Source organism: Malus domestica, chromosome 13 (genome assembly GCF_042453785.1).
Source record: "Malus domestica chromosome 13, GDT2T_hap1".
Lineage (NCBI taxonomy): Eukaryota > Viridiplantae > Streptophyta > Magnoliopsida > Rosales > Rosaceae > Malus > Malus domestica.
Window position 1 is genome coordinate 10,132,274 of NC_091673.1, and position 22,822 is coordinate 10,155,095.

Here is a 22,822-nt window from a genome sequence, read left to right on the forward strand (position 1 = left end):
CTTAAAATTTATATTATAACTTTAATCGACAAAGTCGCCATCTCTAACATTCTTCGTCTGGTAGACATAAACCCACGTTCTTCGCCCGCCACAAGGCAACTTTTTTAATTCAATTTTGAAGAAAGTAGGCACTAGGCAGGCATATATGACCAAAACAAATAAAAAAAGGCATAAAGATATTAAAACATGTTTTTGTTGGTAGGAACGGGACTAAATGATTATGTTATGTTCCACAGCAACTAATCAATACTTAGGTTGTCTCTAAAAATAAAAGAGAGAACCAATTTATCCTCCCATAAAATGAATCTCCGTCTGTGGGGTCTTGGTTTGGTCGTCGTCTTCTTCTTCCCCATCAAGTTCTGAAAGTAAGTGATGAGAGCCAAAGAGGATTGGAGCCGCTGAAACTGCAAAAGAAGCTAGCTTGGATTTCATTTTCTACCCAGAATCCAGAAGGCCAATGTAAATGCCATTTTTGTAAGCCTTTTCACCCATTGAATTTTCTCTATTTGATTTTTCTTTTAGTATTTCTCAATTTTTATGAATTTATCAAAGGGTATTGGGTCTTAACCATTTCCTTTTAATTTTTCAGGTTGGTTTTTTTATTTATGTAGGGGAGTTGCAGGTGCCCATTTCAGATTCATAAGAAAAAGGAACCAGTTTTCTTTTCTGGATATATTGATTCATGTAAGAAATTGCTTCTCTCAGCTCCCAACTAACATATCAATTTTGTTCAGTAAGAATGCCATGCTTAAAATTTTGTAGAAATGGTGTATGGGTCAATCCGAAATTTCGAATTTTACCTGATGGATGAACCCTTATACGACTGTTTCTTGGTAAATGCAATTGTTGGTTTTGCAAAGAACTGACCTTTATATTATAGCTCTATATGCGTGTAGATTTTCGGTTTTTCATTTTTCGTTCTCAAGGATTTGGTTGGTTTAATTTGTCAATCCTTTGGAATATAGGGAATCTCTGCACCAGTGTATTATTCCTGGATTGCCTGATGATTTGGCATTGAGATGCTTGGCAATGGTGTCTCACGGGTACCATGGATTGCTCGAAACTGTCTCCAAGACGTGGAGAGATTTATTGCACAGCTCGGACTATGCCAACTATAAAGCTAGAGAAGAATGGTGCGGCAACTGGCTGTTTGTTCTTACAGAAGGATCTAACAATGAGTGGGTTGCTTATGATCCTGAAGCTGATAGGTGGCATCCTTTGCCAAAGATTCCCACCGTTCATGGTGACTGGAAACACACTGGATTTTCAAGTATTAGTGTCTGCAACCAATTTTTCGTTATTGGAGGGTCCTATGCGCAGAATGATCCACCAGTTCCCCACAAAAAGCCTTTGATAACAAATGAGGTGATGCAGTTTGATCCGTTTAAGAAACAATGGACTAGTGTAGCAAGCATGATCACACCCCGTACTCATTTTGCATGTAGTGTTGTTTCTGATAAAATTTACGTTGCTGGGGGCCGCAACTTATCTTGCACCAGAGGGCTTGCTCTTGCCGAGGTTTATGATCCAGTGGCTAATAAGTATGTTCCTATATTTGGCACTTCAAATATGTCTGAGAACTGATGTTACTATCACTGCTTCTTTCATATTTACATATGGAAAAGTTTTTCAGTCTTCATTTCTTGCTATACTATCTTTCGCTGTTTCTTTTTTAGCAAACTACATCAGTCTTCCTTGTGGTTTGGTAAATTACCGACTTTCCTTATAGTTATCTTTACCGCTATTGTTTAAAGTGAGGCCCAACGGTATTAATAGCAGATAACATAATGTGTATGTGTGGATGCGTGTTTGTGATAATATTATAGCGAACTGATTCGATTGTGTTTCTTTCTTCTGTTGTCTTTCTTAATATGGTAATTCTTTACTGGAGTTATAACTGTTTGAAATTTTCAGATGGGAGGAGTTGCCTCCAATGCTTAATCCTCAGATGGACTGCTTAGGTTTATCATACAAGGGCAGATTTCATGTTCTCAGTGACCAAGTAGGCCTGCCGGACCAAAATACCTCCGAGGTTTTTACTCCATCCGAGGGAACATGGTGCACCGTGGAAGACATCTGGCCTTTTTCTAGGGCAATGCAATTTGCAGTTCAGGTGATCGGAGATAATCGAATTTATACTGTTGTAGACTGGGGCGAGAGCTTGATTAAAACAAGGGATACTGAAAAGGGAGAGTGGTACAACATAGGCTCAGTTCCATCGGTGATTTTTCATGATCACCCTCGGCAGCTGGAGGCTTTTGGCTACGGTTTTGCTGCCTTAAGACACGAACTTTATGTTCTGGGAGGGAAGGCTCTCAAGTGGGAACAATCTGGTGCCGGGAGGTTTGACATTGTGAAGCTGGGTGTGGTGAGGGTTTGCAACCCCTCGGTTAAGCCATTAAAATGGAGGGAAACTAAACCGATGATTGGGTCAGCTCGTGGCACCGTTATAGGGTGTGCATCCATGGAAGAAGAATCTTCAGTTTTAACACGGTAAAGTTGCATGCCGACAAGAAAAGCCTTGCCGGAAGAATGTATTCAAATTTGCCAAAGGAAGCTGCTTTGGCTTTGATTCTGTATTGCTACAAAACTGTGTACCACCAATGTGTTTTGAAACTATATAATTTAATTAAATTGAGATTTATTTTTTAACACAAATGATTATAAGTCAAAACAAGGTGATTACTGTTATGAAGTTGAAAACCTTATCAAACCAACACAAGGGAGAGTAACTACTTGAATTCACAATAAAAGTTAGTAAATACTTGAATTACGTAAATTTGAGTATGAGAAATATATTAAGCGGAATTAAAATTTACCCATCTGCACCAAATTCAGAGGCTCTATATCTTACAAACGGAATAAAAATAAATCTTAGCCAGACTTGTGGTCAGGGAAAGACTGAAATACCTACGTGAGTGTTTTTGGCCTTAAAAAATGATAGATAACCGTATCTTATTACCAGTTGTCATTCTTTTCAAAAAAAAAAATCTCAATTTGACAAAATAATTGACATAATTAATAGAACTATCCACGAGTCTGTTTTTGGAAAGAATAAAAAAACAGAAATATCCACGAGAAAGACGTTACTAAAAAATTAAAAATTAATTTCCAAATTTTCCACTTTAGACAACTTCTTGTTTGTTGGATTATTTAGACAAATTGAAAAGAGGTGTTTATTGGAAATAAATTATAAAAAAAAAATGCCAAAAGAAGGGAGCGCGAGAAGGAGTAGCCGGAGCAAGAAAAAATGCAAACGCCAGTGTTGCAAGATGGAAGTCATGCACTGAATCAAACGCCATCAACGCGCGGCAATCACTGCCCTTAAAATTCAAGATCCCACAAGAAACACAGAAACCAGCATCCCTTTTCTTCTTCTTCTTCTTTTTTCCTGCAATTACTTGCAAGATGGGAAAACGAATATGGATTCCCTGGGCGATCATGGTGCTCCACGTCGTCGCCATTCTCTTATTCACCAGAGGCTTTCTTCTCACCCGGACGGAGCTTCCATTTTACAGCAACTGCTCCGATGTTTCGCAGTCGCCTTGCTCCTACTCCGTTCCAGAAACCCAGAACCGAAACGACACCGTTGACCCGAATCAGCAGCGTTGCTGGAGCAAGCCTGCTGTTGGGCGCCTTGTAATCATCGTTTTCGACGCTCTCAGGTAAACCCCATTTCAAATTTATCAAATTTATCCAAGAAAATAATGTGGGCAATCTCAGTTTTGTTAATCTCTTTGCTTTTTTCAGGTTTGATTTTGTGGCTCCCAGTACTTTCTTTCAAGGTTAGCATTTTCAATTCTCACTCCATTAGTTGTTGCCTGCAATGCGATTGCGATTGTAAAGTCGAGTGCTTGATAAATGTTGTTGCAGAATCAAAACCATGGATGGACAAATTAAAATTTGTTCAAGACATGGCAGCCAGAAATGCGTCGTCTGCTCGGATTTTTAAAGCCATTGCTGATCCGCCAACGACGAGTTTGCAGCGTTTGAAGGTTAGCCTTTTCACTTGCTTGTTTGAAATTGCTAGAACTTCAAGATGGTTGCTTTGCACAATGCTTCATGCACCTTTTAAGTTTAGTCTTTCATGGATTATGATTCGATGTTCCATGCTTTTGTGTTTGCTTTTCTAGTCTAGCAGCAACGCATGCTTTGATATTCCGAATTTGGTGAATTTAGAGCCTGTTTGCTGGCCTCATGCCAAGGATGAATTTTAACTATATCAGTTGCTTACCTTCCAATGTTTTGTAGGGCCTGACAACCGGTGGATTGCCGACTTTTATTGATGTTGGGAACAGCTTTGGTGCTCCAGCAATAGTGGAAGATAACTTGATACATCAGGTTGCTCTCCCCCTCCCTCTCTTTCTCTCTCCCCGCCATGATTTACCTGGCATAGTTATTCCTTTTTTCAAGTTTTAGAACTTATTGTCGTAAGTCTGAAATGGGGACCAACCTGCAGTTGGCTAAAAATGGAAAGCGAGTTGTAATGATGGGGGATGATACATGGACACAGTTGTTTCCTCGTCATTTTGAAAAATCTTTTCCTTACCCCTCTTTCAATGTTAGAGATCTTGATACGGTATGCCTAACAAAAACATTTCAATTTTTAACCTTTTTCTTGAATTTAGTCGTATTTTGAATTTGATCATGGATTGAAGCAATTTGTCTTTCTGTTCCAGGTGGACAATGGCTGCATTGAGCACCTTCTTCCATTCTTGTACCAAGAAGATTGGGATGTTCTTATTGCACACTTTCTTGGTGTGGTATGGTTTGTGTGCTTGATTTTTTCAGTGATAAATAGATTTGGATATTGTGTCTATTGTCCCTCTCTGAAGAACTGCTCAAGTAACCAAGGGTTCCGTATGAGAAGCAGATTATGTTCTTCCACTGAAAGCTGTGCAGGCTCTATATAATTTATTTATTTATTTAAAACTATCTCAATTGTCAGGATCATGCTGGGCACATATTTGGGGTTGATTCTATGCAAATGATAGAAAAGTTGGAGCAATACAACAACGTCTTACTGGTAATTCTTCAAACTCACATATGGAAATTGCTTTTAGAAAGTATTCTTCATTGGATGCTTTGCTTCTATGGATATTTAATTATTGGTTACTTACTAGTTGGCTGTTACTTGGCTCCCTATGATAAATTACCCATTTTTTAATATTTTTTATGTGTTTTTTCCCTTTTCTTCCAAGATAAGTAATACAAGTATAATTTTGAACCCCGAACACGTGGGAAATATTATTGAAAATATTTTCTTTCCCCAACTTTCTGAAACCTTTGGGTCATTGTTTCAAAGTATTGAATAGTTTTAGCCTTTTAGGAACATACATTTGCTTGGTGCCCTTTGTCTTGTTCACCTAATGCAATAGGTCTAGCCCTTTATCTATCCTTCCCTAATTTCCTCACAAACTGATCAGTTTGCTTTAGAAAGTAGTTGAAGCACTGGAGAGGCAGTCTGCGCCAGGGGGCTTACATGAGAATACTCTTTTGCTTGTGATGGGCGATCATGGTCAGACTGTGAATGGAGATCATGGTGGGGGGAGTTCTGAAGAGGTACGAATTAAATGTGTTTTTCTTAAACGTTTTTGTTTGTCTTTTTGTTTTACTCATGCTAACTCAATAAAACACAATGCAGGTTGAGACATCATTATTTGCTGTGAGCTTTAAGAATCCTCCATCTCCCATACCATCAGAGTTTGATACTTCATCTTGTGAACTTGATTTGGTACCCCCTCTCTCCCAAAGCACATATATATGCTTGTGGCTTATAAATTACGTAGAAATCGTCCACCTACGAATGAGTTAATTCCTTTGCCACTCTTCTCTTATATTTTATGGAGGCTCAAGTTATTCCTTGAAAATGAAAAGAGAAACATTCAAAATGGTTGGACAAGTAAAACAGTTTAAATTTGCAAAATCTAATTTTGCCTCTTACTTACAGGGATTGATGAAACTTGATTAGATAGGTCATAAAACTAATTTGTCTTTCAGACTCTCTATAGGGTAGGAGTCCTATAAGCCTTAAGAGAATTTTAAAGAAGGTCTCTATGTTCAAATGGCATTTTTAATTAGGTTTGTATGGGTCATAATAACTCATAAGTTAATTTTTTGTTCTGAATAAATTATTTATTGTTTGGCTCCAGGATGGGAGGAATATTTGTGCAAGTACCATCCAGCAGGTTAGAATGGGTTAATATATTTGATTTGTGCGAGTTCCATCCAGCAGGTTAGAATGGGTTAATATACTTGATTTTGTCTTACTTGCCAATCACCCATCCTAAGTCAAGTCACTCTCTGCAGCTTGACTTTGCGGTGACAATATCAGCGCTGCTTGGTATCCCTTTTCCTTTTGGAAGGTGTAGTGTAAGCATCCTATCAATTTAATTTATGCCATTATGCATGCCATTGCTTATTGATTATATTGATCATGACATGACTACCTCAGCTCCTTATTCTCTTCTACAATCAATAATACCATGGGCAAGCCACAAGCCGGTACTTGATGAAAATAAAATGAAACATTCAGCGATCATGAAGTCAACATTTGTTTCCTTTATTTGAGCCAGTTCTTATATATGGACAACATTTGACCAGTTTGGTCATTTCCAGACCAAAAAATAAAAAATAAAAGACCCTAAGGTAATCTATTGGATGAAGCTGCCACTGTAGCGCAAAATGCCATGCAAACTGGGCTTTTTGTTTTTATCTTTGTGTGAGGTCAAATGATCACGTGGTTGGATTATCTGGGTTTGTTATGCATTGTTATCATGGTAGTTGGTACTCAGTTTGTAACAGCATTGCACACTGAAAATGCATTTACTTTCTGTCCAGTTGACAATGCCCGGTGATCCTTCTCAAAGCTTAACTAGCTTGAAAACTTGGATTTCTTATATCTATGTCGTCTTATATCTGTTTCAGTCCCGTTACCCGTATTGTGGAACAGCTTTCTGCATTTCCAATTTATTTTATGTAGATCTCACAATAATCAATGTACATTGGATAGTTCACCTCTATACCACTGTGTCATACTTTAGCTTTTTGTTATATGCTAGCTGTTTCACATATATTGGTTTTCCTTTCAGTATTGGGCGTGTTAATCCTCAGCTTTATGCTTTAGGAGCTGGAACATGGAATTTTGAAGATAGTGTGGGCAATTCCCAAAATCAGTCAAAGTTGGAACAATGGATGTTGAATTATGCCAATGTACTCTGCACCAATTCTTGGCAGGTATTACTTTAGCAGTTTATCTTATGTCAATGTACTGCATAAATTCTTAGATGAAAGCTTTAACCGTCCATCAGTTTATATTAAATAATTGTTGGATTCTTCTTGTTTAGGTAAAAAGATATATAGATATATATTCTGCTTTATCAGTTATTGGATTTTCCCATGAAGATTTGTTGCACATAGCAGACATGTATGCTAAAGCAGAGGAGAGATGGTCACATACTACAAAGAAGTTGCTGTCACATGAAAAGAAAAGCCACAATGAATTATTGCCTGCTCTTAAGAGGCAAATTAATTTGTTTTCTGATTTCCTAGCAAGTGTTGCCGAACTTGCACGTTCTAAATGGACTGAGTTTAATTTAAAGATGATGGGTGCTGGACTTGGCATTATGCTGATATCACTTCTTGTCCATTTCCTTGCAATTAAGAAAGTGAAGGAGGAATATGGTTTTTCTTTTACTTCATCTGGAGATTCTGGGATTTCCTTCAGTTTAATTTTTTCTTGTTTTATGGTGGTGATGCGTGCATGCAGCTTCCTCTCGAATAGTTTTATCTGTAAGTATTAGATACTGTTTATTTATGTATGGATGCACAAAATCCATGGTTAATGCTCATGTTGGCAAACTAACTTTTACTCATTGTTTTTTTCTTTAATGCAAACCTTGTGAGCAGTGGAAGAAGGAAAAGTGGCATGCTTTCTTTTGGCCACAACTGGACTAATTAAGATGCGATATTCAATCATGAAGAAGAAGATGATATTAGAAGTGAGTAGTTGTTTACCTCAGGTTTCTATTACCGTGCCCTCACTCAAGGCCCCAATTCTTTTTAATCAAATATTGCGGAAATACTGTTACAAATTTGTTATTGTATTTCTGATAGAACCATATCAAATATAGTTTCTTGTAATGATCATTTTTCGCTGATGTAATTGCAGGCATTTGTTTTCCTTCTTCTGATCACCATTTGCAGATTTACTATTGAAGTTGGATTGTCAAAGCAGGGTCCTAGTTCTGAAATTATTAATGCATATCCTTCATGGATGCTCAGGATCACTGCAGGGTTTCCAGTTTGGAATATTGTTGCTGAAGTTATACCGGCAGTTTCCCTGATTTTATTGGCATTTTTGCTGCGCAAGGCCATTACTGGAAGCTCTTCTGAGGGGATTTGGAAGTATATTATCATGGGAACTAATATAAGTTATATACTAATAGCAGTGCATTGGGCTTCAGAAAGTAACATATTCAATCTGGCCGAGGTGCTTAAGGGCATTGGAAGAAATTACATTCCTCGTCTGATATATGCCATTGGATTTGGACAATTGTTATTACTGGCATTTAATCAGCTTTTCAATAAGGGGAAATCCTCGGATTGCAGCAAAGTCTTATATATTAAAACAGTGGCCATGTTTTCTGCCTGGAGCTCAACAGTCATTCTTCTGTTGGGAAAGCAGGGGCCTTGGATTGCTTTAGCATTCATTATTGGAGGTGCGTGCTTTAGTTATTTATAGTGTCGGTGCTTTATTTTCTCTTGAATGGTTTGTTTTGGCCAATAAAATTTCCCTTGGTACTTTTGCATCCACCTTTTGGCCTTTGTTATATTATCCTTTTTTATTTCAATATTTGCTCTTTTTCTTAAAGTTTTGGTACCTGTAATAATTTTTCTTTTTACTTTTGACAGGTTATTGCATAATGAGGCTGGATAACATAGAGCTGGATGCCAAAGATGGAGGCAGTTGGAATACAATGCTTGATCCTATTCCTGTAACGCAGTGGAGCCTTTTTGCTGTGTGCCTGTTTTTCTGCACCGGTCATTGGTTTGTTGCTTGCTTCCTACTTTGTGACTTTCATGTTTTCTGATTTCTCTTATCAGCACACATTGCGTTAGTTTTGGAATCGTTTTGGTTTGGTGCCTACAAAAATAACTTTTATGATTTAATTAAGAGTTGATTTCTATATTATATTTGCATTGTTTTCAACATTTTTCGCCCTCTTATGTTTCATAACCCAAGACAAACTTTTCTTCAGGTGTGCTTTTGACGGCCTCCGATATGGTGCTGCATTTATCGGGTGAGTCACGGGTATTGGATAAGTAGTCACTTTTGACTACTTATCTTTTGAAAACGAAAGAATCCAGTAGTGATTGGCTCCCGCTTTTGCCCTAGTTAGTGTTCATAGTGCCCTGTGGTAGATTATTAAAACCCTGTGTTATTTTCAGGTTCGATGATTTCATCCTAGTTCCCCAAGCAATCCTCCTTACAATGGATACATTTGGTTTTTCTCTCATCCTTCCAATATTTGGACTTCCATTTCTTGTTGCACGCCTGGGTCAGACCGAGAAAGGGAAGAAATTTGTGCTCACACGACTATCTCTAGTAAGTTAATTGTGTTGCATATAGGTCATGTGTTTGCTATCTTTATAAGTTTTATCCTCGTAAAAGGGATTCTTTCAGTAAGATCATAGGGCTCGTGGATTGTCTAGCCAGTTTGAAAGTTAATTGGTCGTGATCGATGTCTTAGGTGTACATGATTTATGGGCTCATCATGGCTACTTCGGTCACAGCAACTATAATATGCGTTACAATGCACAGGCGGCATCTAATGGTAAGGTCGTCTTTCCAAAACAACTTACGTTAATTTTCAACGATTATTGGACACCCATAACCATATGTTTTGCTTGCAGGTATGGGGTTTATTTGCCCCGAAGTTTGTTTTCGATGTGGCGGGTCTTATCCTTACAGACACACTCGTTTGTTTGGCCTCACATTACTACTTCAGTCAAGTAGAAGACGACTCCCTACAAGATCCGTTCTCCAAAAAATAGAAACCGTACATGTAATCAACTGAAATTTTTTGTCCGCATTTATTGATTTATTGTTGTAGCAATTCATTCGAGATAAAGATGAAACCTGCATCGATACCAAATGCATACTCGTATCCGTTGATTTAAGCAGGAATACTTGCAGAAAAAAAGCTAATGAATGTGATGTTCTAACCCACTCGTTGAGCTGTATTTGCCGCTCTTCGTGCTCAAACACGACCGGACTTTAGCGTGTGCAATGGCTGCCGTGCGGTACACTACAAATTGATGGAAAATACAAAGGCGATGACTGGATGTGAAATCAATGATGCAATGAGCTTGTAAGAAGTTTGGAGGCAAGAGATTGGAAGATCTGCTTGTAAACTCAGACATGTGGAGTGCAAGGAGAACTAGATGTCGACGTTTTTGTTGGATAGTTCTGGTCTTCAATTGTAAACGTCGCCAAAAGCATCTAATGCCCCTTCTGGCCGTAACTTAGCAGCCAGAATCTCACACCCCGGAAAAAGCCGACTCGGGTTCTATTTGGAAGTGCCTCTAGTAAGACAAAACAATTTCATGTTAGCAAAAGCACCTCCAGGTCTCGCTGAGATGCTTTATTAGAAAGTACTTATGTTCAAAAGTGCGTTTGTTACAAATGCATTATTAATTATATCAAATTTTGAGCGCTTCTTGAAATAGCATTGGAAAGTGTTTTTTGAAGAAACATCTGAAAATGCTTATCCAAAAAACACTTTTATGAGCCATATGCGCTTCTAAGTTTTCTACTAAACACACTATCAGAACGTGCTTTGAGCCATTTCGAAAGCAATCCAAAATATATTTTTTGGACTCATAATAAAAAGTGCATCCAACAAAAGTGCTTATGAGAAGAAGTACTCAGTGAAAATGTATTTCCAAATGGCCCTCACTAGTCACCTTTGGGGACTTCTCTCCAACTAAGACCATCTCCAATCGACTTGACCAAAGGGTCATATGACTAAAAATAGCTCGAAATGACACAAAAATCGTCTTCAATTGAGGGCTAGGCTTTGGCTTGTGGCCCCATCGGGCCAAAACCACCAAATCAGGCCAGCGGGCTGGCCATTTCCAACCAGCCAGCCTAATGAGCCTAGCCCACTTTTTTATTTTTTGGACGAATTTTTTTTCCTACACAATTTCTTACATACTTTTCACAATTTCATACTATCTTACCTCATTTTATTTCAATTCTTCACATTCTATTCTCTTCCAATAATATTTCCTTTAATTTCAAATGGCCACCTCTTTAAATAATATTCCAATATGTCTGAAAATTTTATTTTAATATGGTAGTTTAATTTAATTAACTATATTAATTCAATTAAAATAATAAATCATATTTGGCCTATGCGCCCCTCGGTTGGACATGATTTTTTGTCAAAAGGCTATGTTTGGCCTATGCCCTTTGGCCATCTCGGTTGGAGATGGTATAAAATATGGTTTGACACTGTTCATTAAAATATAATTTCTTACAGGGCTATAAGGCTAAACATAGACTTTTAACCCTCATTCGGTTGAAGATGTCCTAAGTATCTTTTGTTCTACCTTTGACGTTGTTTGGGAATTTGTCATCTAATGCTGCCCTTGTAGCTTGCACATCACATGTTTGAAAACAACATTTGTAATTAAATTATATATTTGTGTTTCTAAATTTTATATTAGGAGAGTGATTAGGGGTAGATCGGTTAGATTAGATCCCTGTCAAAAGCAACGATGATTGAGATAAGTGTTGGATCTCTCACGGCCGGTCCGTCGGCTTATGGTGTTGTTTGGCATCGGGATTTTGGGAGTTGGAATGCCACTGTTCTTGTATGCATCCACAATTGGGATGCCACTGGCATTGGAGATGATGGCGTAACATTTTATAAGTCTAAACAAAACACATTCCCTTCCTCCTAAGTATTGTGTGTGTGTGTGTGTGTGTGTATATATATACTTGGAACCTCCCTCACCATTTACAGATATACGAGTTCCTCTCTCCTCTCTCCTCACTCACTCTTCTTCTTCCAAAGTCTCTACCATCCTTTCTCTTTGACAAAGGAACTCGTTAACATCCTTCGTCATGGTAATTACTAGGACGGAAGTACTTTTTGCTCACAAACACTTTTATTAGAAATTTATTAAATTATTTTTATAGAAACTTCAAGTGTTTTGTGAAAATATTTCGTGAACAAACTACTAAAAAGTGCTTTTGAATCCAATTGTATTTTAACTTTTTTTCTCCAAATGCTATTTGTAGCACTTTTAGCCATTCTAAAAGCACATCGACTCTAAATTTAAAGTGTCCTACCTTGCTTCTTCAACTTTAGCATTTTACTCATGCCCACACCAAAAAAAAAATATGAACATACATGGTTGTTAGTTAGAAGTTAGAACTACTACATGTTGTATGTCATTTTCTAATATTAGTTGGTTTTGATTTGTAGGACAATGAACTTGGTGCTAAAGACTTAGCCTATGAACCCTTGAAGAGGAAAGAAGGTGGATTCAAGGCCAACTATTTTATCTTTGGTAAGTGACAACTTTCGGATAACTTAACGAACATTATAATGTTATTTAGACACATAAGACTGACACACTCTTTAGTGGTATGTACAATTATATTTGAGAACCACCTATATCAGAAAGAGTGTCATTTATGTGTCTAAATAGCGTTACTCTTATGAGAAATCATGCTAATTTGAGCTCTTGCTGAATGTGTTTTGTGTGCAGCAATGATGTTCCTGGATAACATAGGCTTTGTGGCTAACATGGCCAGCCTGGTTTTATACTTCATGTTCGTCATCCACTTCGACCTCTCTGGCTCTGCAACCACCACAACAAATTACTTGGGCACCACATTCTTGCTCACCATTGTTGGAGGATTCATCTCTGATGCCTACATGAACCGCCTCAACACGACTCTACTCTTTGGCGTCATCGAGTTGCTGGTAAATCTTGTTTCCTTCCATTCTCCCAACGTACTTAATCCGATTCATCTTAAACGGAAAAACAAAAAGAACTTACGTTAATCAACAAAAATTCTCTGTGTAGGAAGTCTGTTTAAAAACATACTTGCATCGATATTGGAAAACAAATATAGATAACGCCATCGTGTTTGTTGGTAACAGGGACATCGACATATTATTGATGACTTATCACAATTCGTTCTTCAGTACAGAACAGATTGTCTGTTTCACACCTGGACTACACACAATTCGTTCTTCAGTACAGAACAGATTGTCTGTTTCACACCTGGACTACACTAATCAATACATGTATATGTTGTGTTTTGACTTGCAGGGATATATGTTGCTGATTATTCAAGCCCATGACAAAAACCTGCAACCTCTACCTTGTCTGGAATCAACCTGTGTGCATGGCACAAAAGCCCTACTGTTTTACGCTTCGATTTCCTTTGTGGCACTTGGAGGAGGCGGAATCAGAGGAGCAATCCCAGCTTTAGGAGCTGATCAATTCGACTCCAAAGATCCCAATGAGCACAAGCACATAGCCAGCTTCTTCAATTGGTTTTTGCTTAGCATAACAGTTGGAGCTGTGATTGGTGTCACATTTGTGGTGTATGTGAGCTCAAATGTTGGATGGGATATCGGATTTATCATCTCCTTGTCCTGCGCTGCTGTTGGTCTTCTCTTTGTTGCATTGGGAAAGCCATATTATCGCGTCCGAGTTCCAGGAGAGAGCCCTTTGATTAGGGTTTTAGAGGTCTCTCTCTTCCTTCCTCTCCCGTTGTTTAACTTGGCAAATATAGGGTGATTAGTAATGCCATTAACAGAGGACTGATTAATTTGAGATGACCCTTTGTGAAGGTACTGGTGGTGTCTGTAAAGAACTGGAAGGTGGAGGTACCCCAGAATTCCGATAAACTGTATGAAATACGTGCCCGCGATTCTGCTTCTAAAGCAGAGCTCATCCCTCACAGCAATCAATTCAGGCAGGTTCCTCAAACCCTTCATTTGTTATCACCACTTGTTCGCTTACGTAACTTTGGACTGTCTAAGAAGAAATTCTTGCTTATAACTTGAATATAACACGTTTCTGATAATAATTGATCACGTGACTGATATCGGTTGTAACTTGTAATACACGAACTTTTTTTATCATTAGGAACTTAGCATTAGGAGTCTCTTTGATAGTTACTTGCTGTTCAAGAAAACGTGCAAAATAAGAAAAAAAATACCAATTAACAAGATTATCAACTTTTCTTTGAGCAGATTACTAGACAAGGCAGCCGTTCTCCCTAATGGCGCGAACGCAGCAAGAAAATGGAAAGTTTGCACAGTAACACAGGTGGAAGAAGTGAAGGTTTTGGCAAGGATGATGCCTATTCTTCTAAGCACAATCCTCATGAACACATGCTTAGCCCAATTGCAAACCCTTTCAATCCAACAAGGCACCCTCATGAACACACGCATTGGCGATTTTGATGTCCCATCCGCCACAATCCCAGTGATTCCTCTAGCGTTCATGACCCTCCTTATTCCAGTCTACGAATTTGCCTTCGTTCCCCTCTTGCGCAAAATCACGGGTCACCCCTATGGCATAACCCACCTCCAGAGAGTCGGGGTGGGGCTTGTCCTCTCAGCCATCTCAATGGCCATAGCAGGACTCGTAGAAGTTAAGCGAAAACACGAGATGGTTCACCACAACCACAAAATTAGCCTCTTCTGGCTCTCTTTCCATTACGCGATCTTTGGAATCGCGGACATGTTTACACTCGTAGGGCTGATGGAATTCTTCTACAAGGAGGCACCCGCCGGCATGCGCTCTCTTTCCACTTCCTTCTCTTGGCTCTCTCTGTCCATTGGCTACTACTTGAGTACGGTTTTCGTCGAGCTCATTAACAACATCACTAGCAAGTTCACCAAGAACAAAATGGGGTGGCTGGAAGGACGCGATATGAACAAAAGCCACGCGGACTATTTCTATTGGTTCCTCGCGATCCTCAGCGTGGTTAATTTCGGAATTTATGTATGGTGTGCCCAATGGTATAAGTATAAGAATGATGTTACAGTCGACGAGGAAATGTTGCTCAAAGCCAGCGGACCTCAGTCTTTCTCTGCAAGCAGTGTAAGCTTTGTGTCCAAGGTAGAAGAAAAACAAAACGAGGCCAAGTGAAAAAAATAGGAAGCAAAGTCTACGCCCCAAGTACTAGTACAAGAAGTTCCATTCATAGATAAAATTTTGAGTTTTTGAGTGCCAAATGTAACATGACATAAAAATGAAAATTCCCAAAAGCCAAAAGCCGAAAGCCAAAAGCCAAAAGCCCTCTAGATGGAAATGTCATGGAAGTCTATTTTTATACAAGAGTAGAAGTATAAATATAGGTGGATGCATGGACCACAAGATCTTGTAATATTTGTAACTTGTAACTTGTAGTGCTCAATAGACTCAATACTTTAAGACCAATTGCATATGAGTAGTAGCTAGGAGATTGTAATTTAAGTGATTATAATCAACAATTTATTATGCATTTTAGATTATGTGTTTGATTTGCCAATCGTTTGTGAAATCAATTACCCACTGTTATGCGTTTTTATCAATGCATGATTGACATGAGATAACATCACAATGAAATTCAAAGAGTATGAAAAATTCATTTAGAATGTGGGACATGCATAAGCATTAGTATGGCCTTTAGGATAGAACTCATGATGGTCTGCATGATATTGAAATGTGAATTAATAGGATGCTAATGTTGAACATTTGAGGGTAAACGCTTGACCGTCTAGATAATTACTCATTTGCAATCAACCTCCTGAAATATCTTTTTGTTAAATTAACTCTCTTAAACTATTTGAAATTAGCCAATTAACTTCTTACTGTAAAATTTGATAAAATTTCATTTACTTTGTTATCAAATACTGGCACGACTTTATAACCAAGAGTGAATCATATGCTAGTTGTGTGCCAGTATTTAATAGCAAAGTAGATGAAATTTTCATGAATCTGATGGTCAACGATTAATGGGCTAATTTCAAAAAGCTTAAGGGGTAATTTTACCAAAAAATAGTTTAAAATGTCAATTTCAACTAAAATAATAATTCAGAGGGTGAAACGACAATTTACTCAATATTTGATAAGTATGGGGACATCATGGCTATGGAAAGATGGACAAGGATTTTCTTCCCTTTTTTTTCTCTCCCCTTCTCTCTTCTTCTTTTTGAAAACTCAAGATTCCATCGTTGTAGAGACTAATAAGAAGAAAAAAGTAGAAAGAGAAAGAAGAAAGAAAAAAAAACAAAAACTGAAGAGGGTGAGAGGAGGGGAGGGAAACAGATAGAGGAGAGAATCCCCACCAAAAAGAGGGAGTCATAGTTAGAGTGTGGTACAGCTCCCTACTAGATGTGATTGGTGATCAAATGGAGTGTCGGGGCTGCCATTCTCACTAGTCAGTCTGGATTAAAGTTAGAGCTGGCCTCAAATATCATTGAACCCCACTAAATTTAGAGGCATACATTATTTACTTAAAAAAAAGAGAAGTTAATTAGGTCAAGTTACAATGTCCCTAAATGCTCTAATTCTATCAATTTTCATTATTGACATTAGATAGTTTTAAAGTAAATTGTAGTAATGGTCTTTCAACCTTACTTAAATTAGAGTAATGGACTTTGCTCTAATTTGGTTAAAGTTGAGGGACAATTTCTCCAATTGGATTAAAGTTGAGTGATCATTGATACAATTTTTCTTATTTGATTTTTCATATTTGCCCTTGATTTAGTCTCACGTGCAAGACACGTAACTTATTTTGACGGAAGTTCTAACAGAGTTGATGAAAATGATCATAGCTACACGTTTTGATGAGTTGAGTTGAGGGACCAATAATAATTGATTTTTGGTTGATGGACCATTACTTCAATTGAGTTAATGTTGATGGACCATTACTACAATTTTATTCATAGTTTTAATAGTTCATGAAAAAGTTGAGAATGAATGAAGCATGTGTAAATTGGCCGGAGCGAGCACCGATAACCCTCCAATTAGGCACTCACAATTATTGCTTATCGATTATGGTTGTTGCCCACTTTATTAGCGGTAAGCATGAACTAAAAGGCCAAATGTAGCATATTTACCAAGAGGACAGTGACCACTACCAAATAGTGATAGAATTGAGTTCATGAAAGAAACCAGAACCAAAATACCCCATTTCTCTCCCACTTCTTCTCCGCCATTTTCTTTATTTACTTTGGAACTGCTTTTTTAAAAAAGCACTTTCACTAAAAGCACTTCTAGTAGAAGCATATTGGGTTCTTGGTGATGTTAAAGAAGTTCCAAACAGGGTTATTTGTTTTGCTAACACCTAAAGAAAGAGATTTGATTTTTTTAGCCAATGCCAACTGGTGGTTGGGTTGCTTACTACCTCAATTACGACAATATTCATCCTTTTCATATTACCAAAGTTGTTCTTCAGCCACATTCCTTGTGTTTCTCTGTCTTTCTGTCTCCCCCTTCTTTTTCTTCAGCTGAATTACATTGATAAGTAAATAAAAAATAGCTCTGGTTTAAGCTCTAGTTTTTACCATTTGTTTGTGCAATGAGATTTCCGGGGTCAGCCAGCATGAAGCTTTTCTGGGTTTTGGGGTTTATGGGGTTTGTGTTTTGCAGAAGAACAGATGGAACTCTTATTGGGGATGTGAATGTCAAACAGGAACAAGACCTGCATTATACTGAGAGTAATGTGTATGGCTATGCAACTTATGGTTATGGGGTTTCCAGCAGACCCTTAATGGTGGGTCTCACACTCATCAATGGAGCTGCTGCCAAAGGAGCAGGTTCTCTTTTTTCACCAAAAAAATGAAAGATATTTCTCCTTTTCTGCTAATAAAGATACTTGAATTTTACAGATTAGTGTGTTTTTAAAGTTTGATTCTTTGTGGAACGATTCAATGCATTCATAGGTAGTTGAAACTCCCATCTGTTTCTTAGTTAGATGCTCATGTGGCCAATTTCAGAAATTGCAAAGGAAAGGAACTGATGCCTCTATTCCTTTGTGGTTTCATGACTTTTGTTTTCTCAATGTGCAGTCTGCCTAGATGGAACATTACCTGCTTACCACATCCACCACGGATACGGGTCAGGAGCAAACAGTTGGCTCATTCAGTTAGAGGTATGCAATATCCAACGAAAATTAAGAACTGTCATACAAACTTGACAGAGTGAATTATGGCAGTTATGTTCTTAACACATCACCATCAATAGTTGTGATGAATCTGATTGAGTTATACTTCTGTTTGGTACTAACTGTTGGTACTTCTATATGGATATTTCATTAATACTCTGATCAAATTAGTTTACCATCTAAAGTTTCTCGTTCAGCGAAGATGATTTGCACTTCTTTGCCTTTCGTATGCATCTAAAGGATATATAGGAAATAGATCTTATTAAGTAACTTAGCTGATACCGACTAGTCCTTGGTATAATATTGTTTTTCTCTTTGAGTGGCTTGCCTGTAATATATGCTGGGAGCTAAGTAACATCTTTGGTTAACTTCTTTTATTGATAGGGAGGAGGATGGTGTGATACAATCAGAAACTGTGTCTACCGTAAGAAAACTCATCGCGGTTCATCAGCATATATGGAGAAGCATATACCATTTGCAGGGATACTAAGCAACAAAGCAGGAGAAAACCCTGGTTATCCATCTGTCTGCATCCTTATTTCTCTACACATGCAGCACTACATGTCCTACATGATTCTTCCCACGTCATTAGTAATCTGATATTTTTGATGGGACATAAACAATTGCAGACTTTTACAATTGGAACAGAGTTAAGGTTCGGTATTGTGATGGTGCATCTTTTGCCGGTGACAGTCACAATGAGGTTAGTGGGAGTAAATGATCATATACTTATTTATTTTTAAATTCTTGTTGAAAACCAGCACTTATTTTGCTTAATTTCTACCCGAGGTAAGGAACTCAAGTTTAATACTTGCTGTATTTACACTGGTCGCTGTGGTGCATCATATTCTTAAGATTTTTATTGTCAAACAGTTGCAAACAAAGTAGTATTTCTTATAGATGTTATGAGATAACTGAAATTATTGGTTTATTTGTTGCTCAGGCTGCCCAATTGCATTTTCGAGGACAACGTATCTGGAAAGCTGCTATGGAAGACTTGATGTCAAAGGGAATGCGCTATGCTAATCAGGTTATTGTCATTAATTTTTCGGAAAGGATATGTTTCACTCTTTTGCTAGTGTTATACATTTCACTTTGGGATTTCTAGGCTCTTCTTTCTGGATGTTCTGCTGGTGGGGTTGCAACTGTACTCCACTGTGATGAATTTCGTGGAATGTTCCCTGCAACTACTAGAGTGAAGTGCCTCAGTGATGCTGGACTGTTTCTTGACGTGTAAGAATCCATTTTTCAACCAATTTTGGCATGCCTGATACCTTTTGGTTCTTACTCAGATAATAATCTTGTTATCTGAAATTGCAGAGTTGATGTATCTGGTAGTCGCACTTTGAGAAGTATGTTTAGAAGAGTGGTTAGTCTACAGGTATTATCCATTTAATATGAAATCTATCCACCTTCAAATGTGCTTCATGGATTGAAACTTCTATGACTAATAGACATGCAATTATTTTGCAGGGGGTGCAAAAGAATCTCCCATGGAGTTGTACCAATCGCCTCCACCCGACTTTGGTAGGTTCTTTTCTTGCATTTAATCCTTAAGACGAACTTTATTTTCTATATAGATTATACAAAGAACCCAATTTTAGAGTGAGGTATCCCTTCTCTTTTTAGTCTTGATCATTAATGACGCAACACGAAGCAATGAAAGGGTTACCAGCGTAATCCCTTGTAGAACAAAGTTACTGGAGTCCACCAGTTGATACAAATCCAAAGGATAATTTGATTAATTGATTGAAAGATGTCTACATGATTACAAAGCCATGGCTCTTAAATAAGCCTTTTACAACCTCTTGGAAAACTCAAAAGACTTAGGAAATTAAAATGAAAATAACTGACATATAATAAAGCCCTTGAAACCCCAAAAGACTCCATTTATTAGTAGGCTGCTGTCTTCATGACTTTCTGCAAAAGATGGCTCAAGCCACTTTTGTGGGAGAATTAAACACCTTTTCTACGACCGCACCAGAAATGAAAGTAGCGTTCATTCAAGAAGAAAGGTTCAAAACATCAACTTTTGAGATATGACCGTAGCAAATAATCTATTAACACGTGAATTACCAATTCTCTAATCACTTTTCTTTATTGCTCGCCGCTTCCTTTTTTTAGTTTTGTTGCACGCGAAATAATCGGATTTCTGTCCTACATCAGACTCCTCCACTTGAAAGGAACTCGACCTCGAGTTCGTCTTGAAACGGTCTTGATAGCTAGTAGATAACTCCCTTGTTAAGAAAATAAGTTCTTCAACTTGAGAAGCCCAACTTTCCGTATACTTGGGTGGAATAATCATGAAATTAATTCCATAAATAAGATTGAAATATGGCAATTGGGAATCAAAATATTCTTCCTTACCCAATTCTCTTGTTTGGTCAACAATAGAATTTAGATCCAATTTACTAGACTCATGATTCTCCAAAGTCATGACAGATTTTGATTCACTCATACCTTGAATTTCTTGAGCCTCCACTTCTGAGTTGTCATGTTTCCGGAGATCTTCATCAACAAGATTTTCACCAAGGAAAATTACTTGTTCTTTTTCTTCCACCTTGGCCTCCACCGTTTCTTGGCATAATGATATATCATTCTCCATCACTTTAGCTTCTTTTATGATGATTGGTTGACCAGTCTTTTCCAAATACAATTCGTATAAATCGGAAAAGAATTGCTTAACAATTAGTCGCTTCAACCAACGCCAAGTTTGGATAGGACACTTACCTTGTTGTCGCCTAGATTCTTGCATATGATCACACCATAAACCCATGTCACCATCTAAACAAGAAGCAACCATCTTCACCATCTCTCTTTCTGGAATTGGTTGTGTCTTGAAAAGTTTTTCTACATCCTCAACCCACAAGAGAAAACCTTCAATGCAATCACTTCCCAAGAAAATAGGAATATCTTCAACATCAACTATATGAGATTGGCTCGAGGCAATTCCCTTTGTGCACACCACATCTATTGTAACAACCTCATGATCAACGTCACTTAAGGTATATCTTTTCCCACGATCGATTGCTATTAGAACATAGCAAATAGGATAATCAACAATGCCAAGACGGGAGAAACCCGCTCTGTTACCAATTGACGCAGCACGAAGCAATGAAAGGGTTACCAGCGTAATCCCTTATAGAACAAAGTTACTGGAGTCCACCAGTTGATACAAATCCAAAGGATAATTTGATTAATTGATTGAAAGATGTCTAAATGATTACAAAGCCATGGCTTAAATAAGCCTTTTACAACCTCTTGGAAAACTCAAAAGACTTAGGAAATTAAAATGAAAATAACTGACATATAATAAAGCCCTTGAAACCCCAAAAGACTCCATTTATTAGTAGGCTGATGTCTTCATGACTTTCTGCAAAAGATGGCTCAAGCCACTTTTGTGGGAGAATTAAACACCTCTTCTACGACCGCACCAGAAATGAAAGTAGCGTTCATTCAACAAGAATGATTCAAAACATCAACTTTTGAGATATGACCGTAGCAAATAATCTATTAACACGTGAATTACCAATTCTCCAATCACATTTCTTTATTGCTCGCCGCTTCCTTCTTTTAGTTTTGTTGCACGTGAAATAATCGGATTTCTGTCCTACATCAATTAACTTCGTTGTTCAAATTTCAGTGCTTTTTCCCCCAGCACTTAATTGCAAGTGTCAAGACTCCCCTTTTTCTGGTCAATGCAGCTTATGATACATGGCAGGTGCGTTCTTAATTTCTTATCCTCGCATTCCTTTCTGATTCATGTGGTGGATGGATACCTATCTTACAGTAGAATCGTGGTACGCTGATGAATGAACGACCATCCTGAATCTTTCTCCCTACTCAGATCCAGGCCAGTTTAGCTCCACGAACAGCAGACCCTAACGGCCATTGGCATGCGTGCGCAAAAACTAATGGACGTTGTGCTGCATGGCAGATGAACTTTTTGCAAGGTGATTCCATTACTTTAATTATGCTTTGTGTTCCAGATGATGATTTAGTTATGCTGAATGCTTGGTGTTTCGGAACAGAATTCGGTTCTATCTTTTCTTTCTTCAAATTATCAGGTTTCCGGATTCAAATGCTCAAAGCTGTAAGTGGATTCTCGAGGGCTGGTAAAAATGGTTTGTTCATAAATTCTTGCTTTTCTCATTGCCAGACTGAGAGAAAAGATACCTGGTTTTCTCAAAATTCTCCTCTTATTGGAAATAAGGTATGCCCTATTGTGCACTTTAAACTAAGTTAAATAAAGACTATCTATGGATTTGCTGTCATTTCTTTTTCACATTATTTTGGTTACACTTAAGAGTCTGTCTTGATCTCATATGCAATCAATTATCTGCAGGGGATAGCAAAATCAGTCGGAAACTGGTATTTCGATCGGTATAGTATCAACAAAGCTATAGATTGTCCGTACCCTTGTGACAAGACCTGCCATAATCTGGTGTTTAAGTGAAAATTTCTGTATATCATCTCTATTTGTCTTCTCTCCCCAATTTATATTGCCAACGGCGTGTAATGTAACATTTTACCTTCCAGACCGAGTCATTGCTATGAAGCTCGAAGAGCGATCAACATGTTCATGTATCGTTTTTATGATCCAATATATAAATGTAATCCTCTTGATTAAAT

The 22,822-nt window shown here is 37.8% G+C and overlaps 4 protein-coding genes across 7 annotated transcripts; all 4 read left to right on the forward strand.

Annotated features, from left to right (window-relative positions):
* Positions 1-200: 200 nt before the first annotated feature.
* On the forward strand, positions 201-2,658 carry LOC103423913 (F-box/kelch-repeat protein At1g16250-like). The gene is made up of 4 exons (XM_008361988.4): positions 201-474; positions 590-684; positions 966-1,541; positions 1,915-2,658. Coding segments are annotated over exons 2-4 (1,161 nt in total). The 5' UTR covers positions 201-474; positions 590-682; the 3' UTR covers positions 2,498-2,658.
* A 523-nt stretch (positions 2,659-3,181) lies between these two features.
* LOC103423912 (uncharacterized) lies at positions 3,182-10,157 on the forward strand. The gene is made up of 20 exons (XM_008361987.4): positions 3,182-3,665; positions 3,751-3,785; positions 3,874-3,995; positions 4,252-4,341; positions 4,460-4,579; positions 4,680-4,763; positions 4,949-5,026; positions 5,437-5,562; positions 5,645-5,734; positions 6,153-6,188; positions 6,310-6,365; positions 7,092-7,236; positions 7,347-7,791; positions 7,909-8,000; positions 8,171-8,720; positions 8,914-9,049; positions 9,261-9,302; positions 9,451-9,607; positions 9,753-9,836; positions 9,916-10,157. Exons 1-20 carry the CDS (start codon positions 3,409-3,411, stop codon positions 10,054-10,056), a joined length of 2,886 nt encoding a protein of 961 aa, XP_008360209.1. The 5' UTR covers positions 3,182-3,408; the 3' UTR covers positions 10,057-10,157.
* Positions 10,158-13,094: 2,937 nt separating this feature from the next.
* Positions 13,095-15,480, forward strand: LOC103423916 (protein NRT1/ PTR FAMILY 4.5-like). Its single transcript, XM_070810799.1, has 3 exons — positions 13,095-13,776; positions 13,881-14,005; positions 14,286-15,480. The coding sequence occupies exons 1-3, from the start codon at positions 13,201-13,203 to the stop codon at positions 15,187-15,189; spliced, it is 1,605 nt and encodes a 534-aa protein (XP_070666900.1). The 5' UTR covers positions 13,095-13,200; the 3' UTR covers positions 15,190-15,480.
* A 1,660-nt stretch (positions 15,481-17,140) lies between these two features.
* Positions 17,141-22,821, forward strand: LOC103423911 (pectin acetylesterase 10-like). 4 transcript variants are annotated; one of them, XM_070810800.1, is made up of 12 exons: positions 17,141-17,843; positions 18,096-18,178; positions 18,575-18,704; positions 18,820-18,893; positions 19,134-19,220; positions 19,299-19,423; positions 19,511-19,571; positions 19,664-19,717; positions 21,834-21,911; positions 22,038-22,143; positions 22,222-22,403; positions 22,536-22,821. In XM_070810800.1, exons 1-12 carry the CDS (start codon positions 17,606-17,608, stop codon positions 22,644-22,646), a joined length of 1,329 nt encoding a protein of 442 aa, XP_070666901.1. In that variant the 5' UTR covers positions 17,141-17,605; the 3' UTR covers positions 22,647-22,821. The 4 variants fall into 4 exon arrangements, with proteins under 4 accessions (XP_070666901.1, XP_070666903.1, XP_070666902.1 ...); XM_070810802.1 differs by having other exon boundaries at positions 22,258-22,403; XM_070810801.1 differs by having other exon boundaries at positions 17,171-17,843; positions 21,849-21,911.
* Position 22,822: the final 1 nt, after the last annotated feature.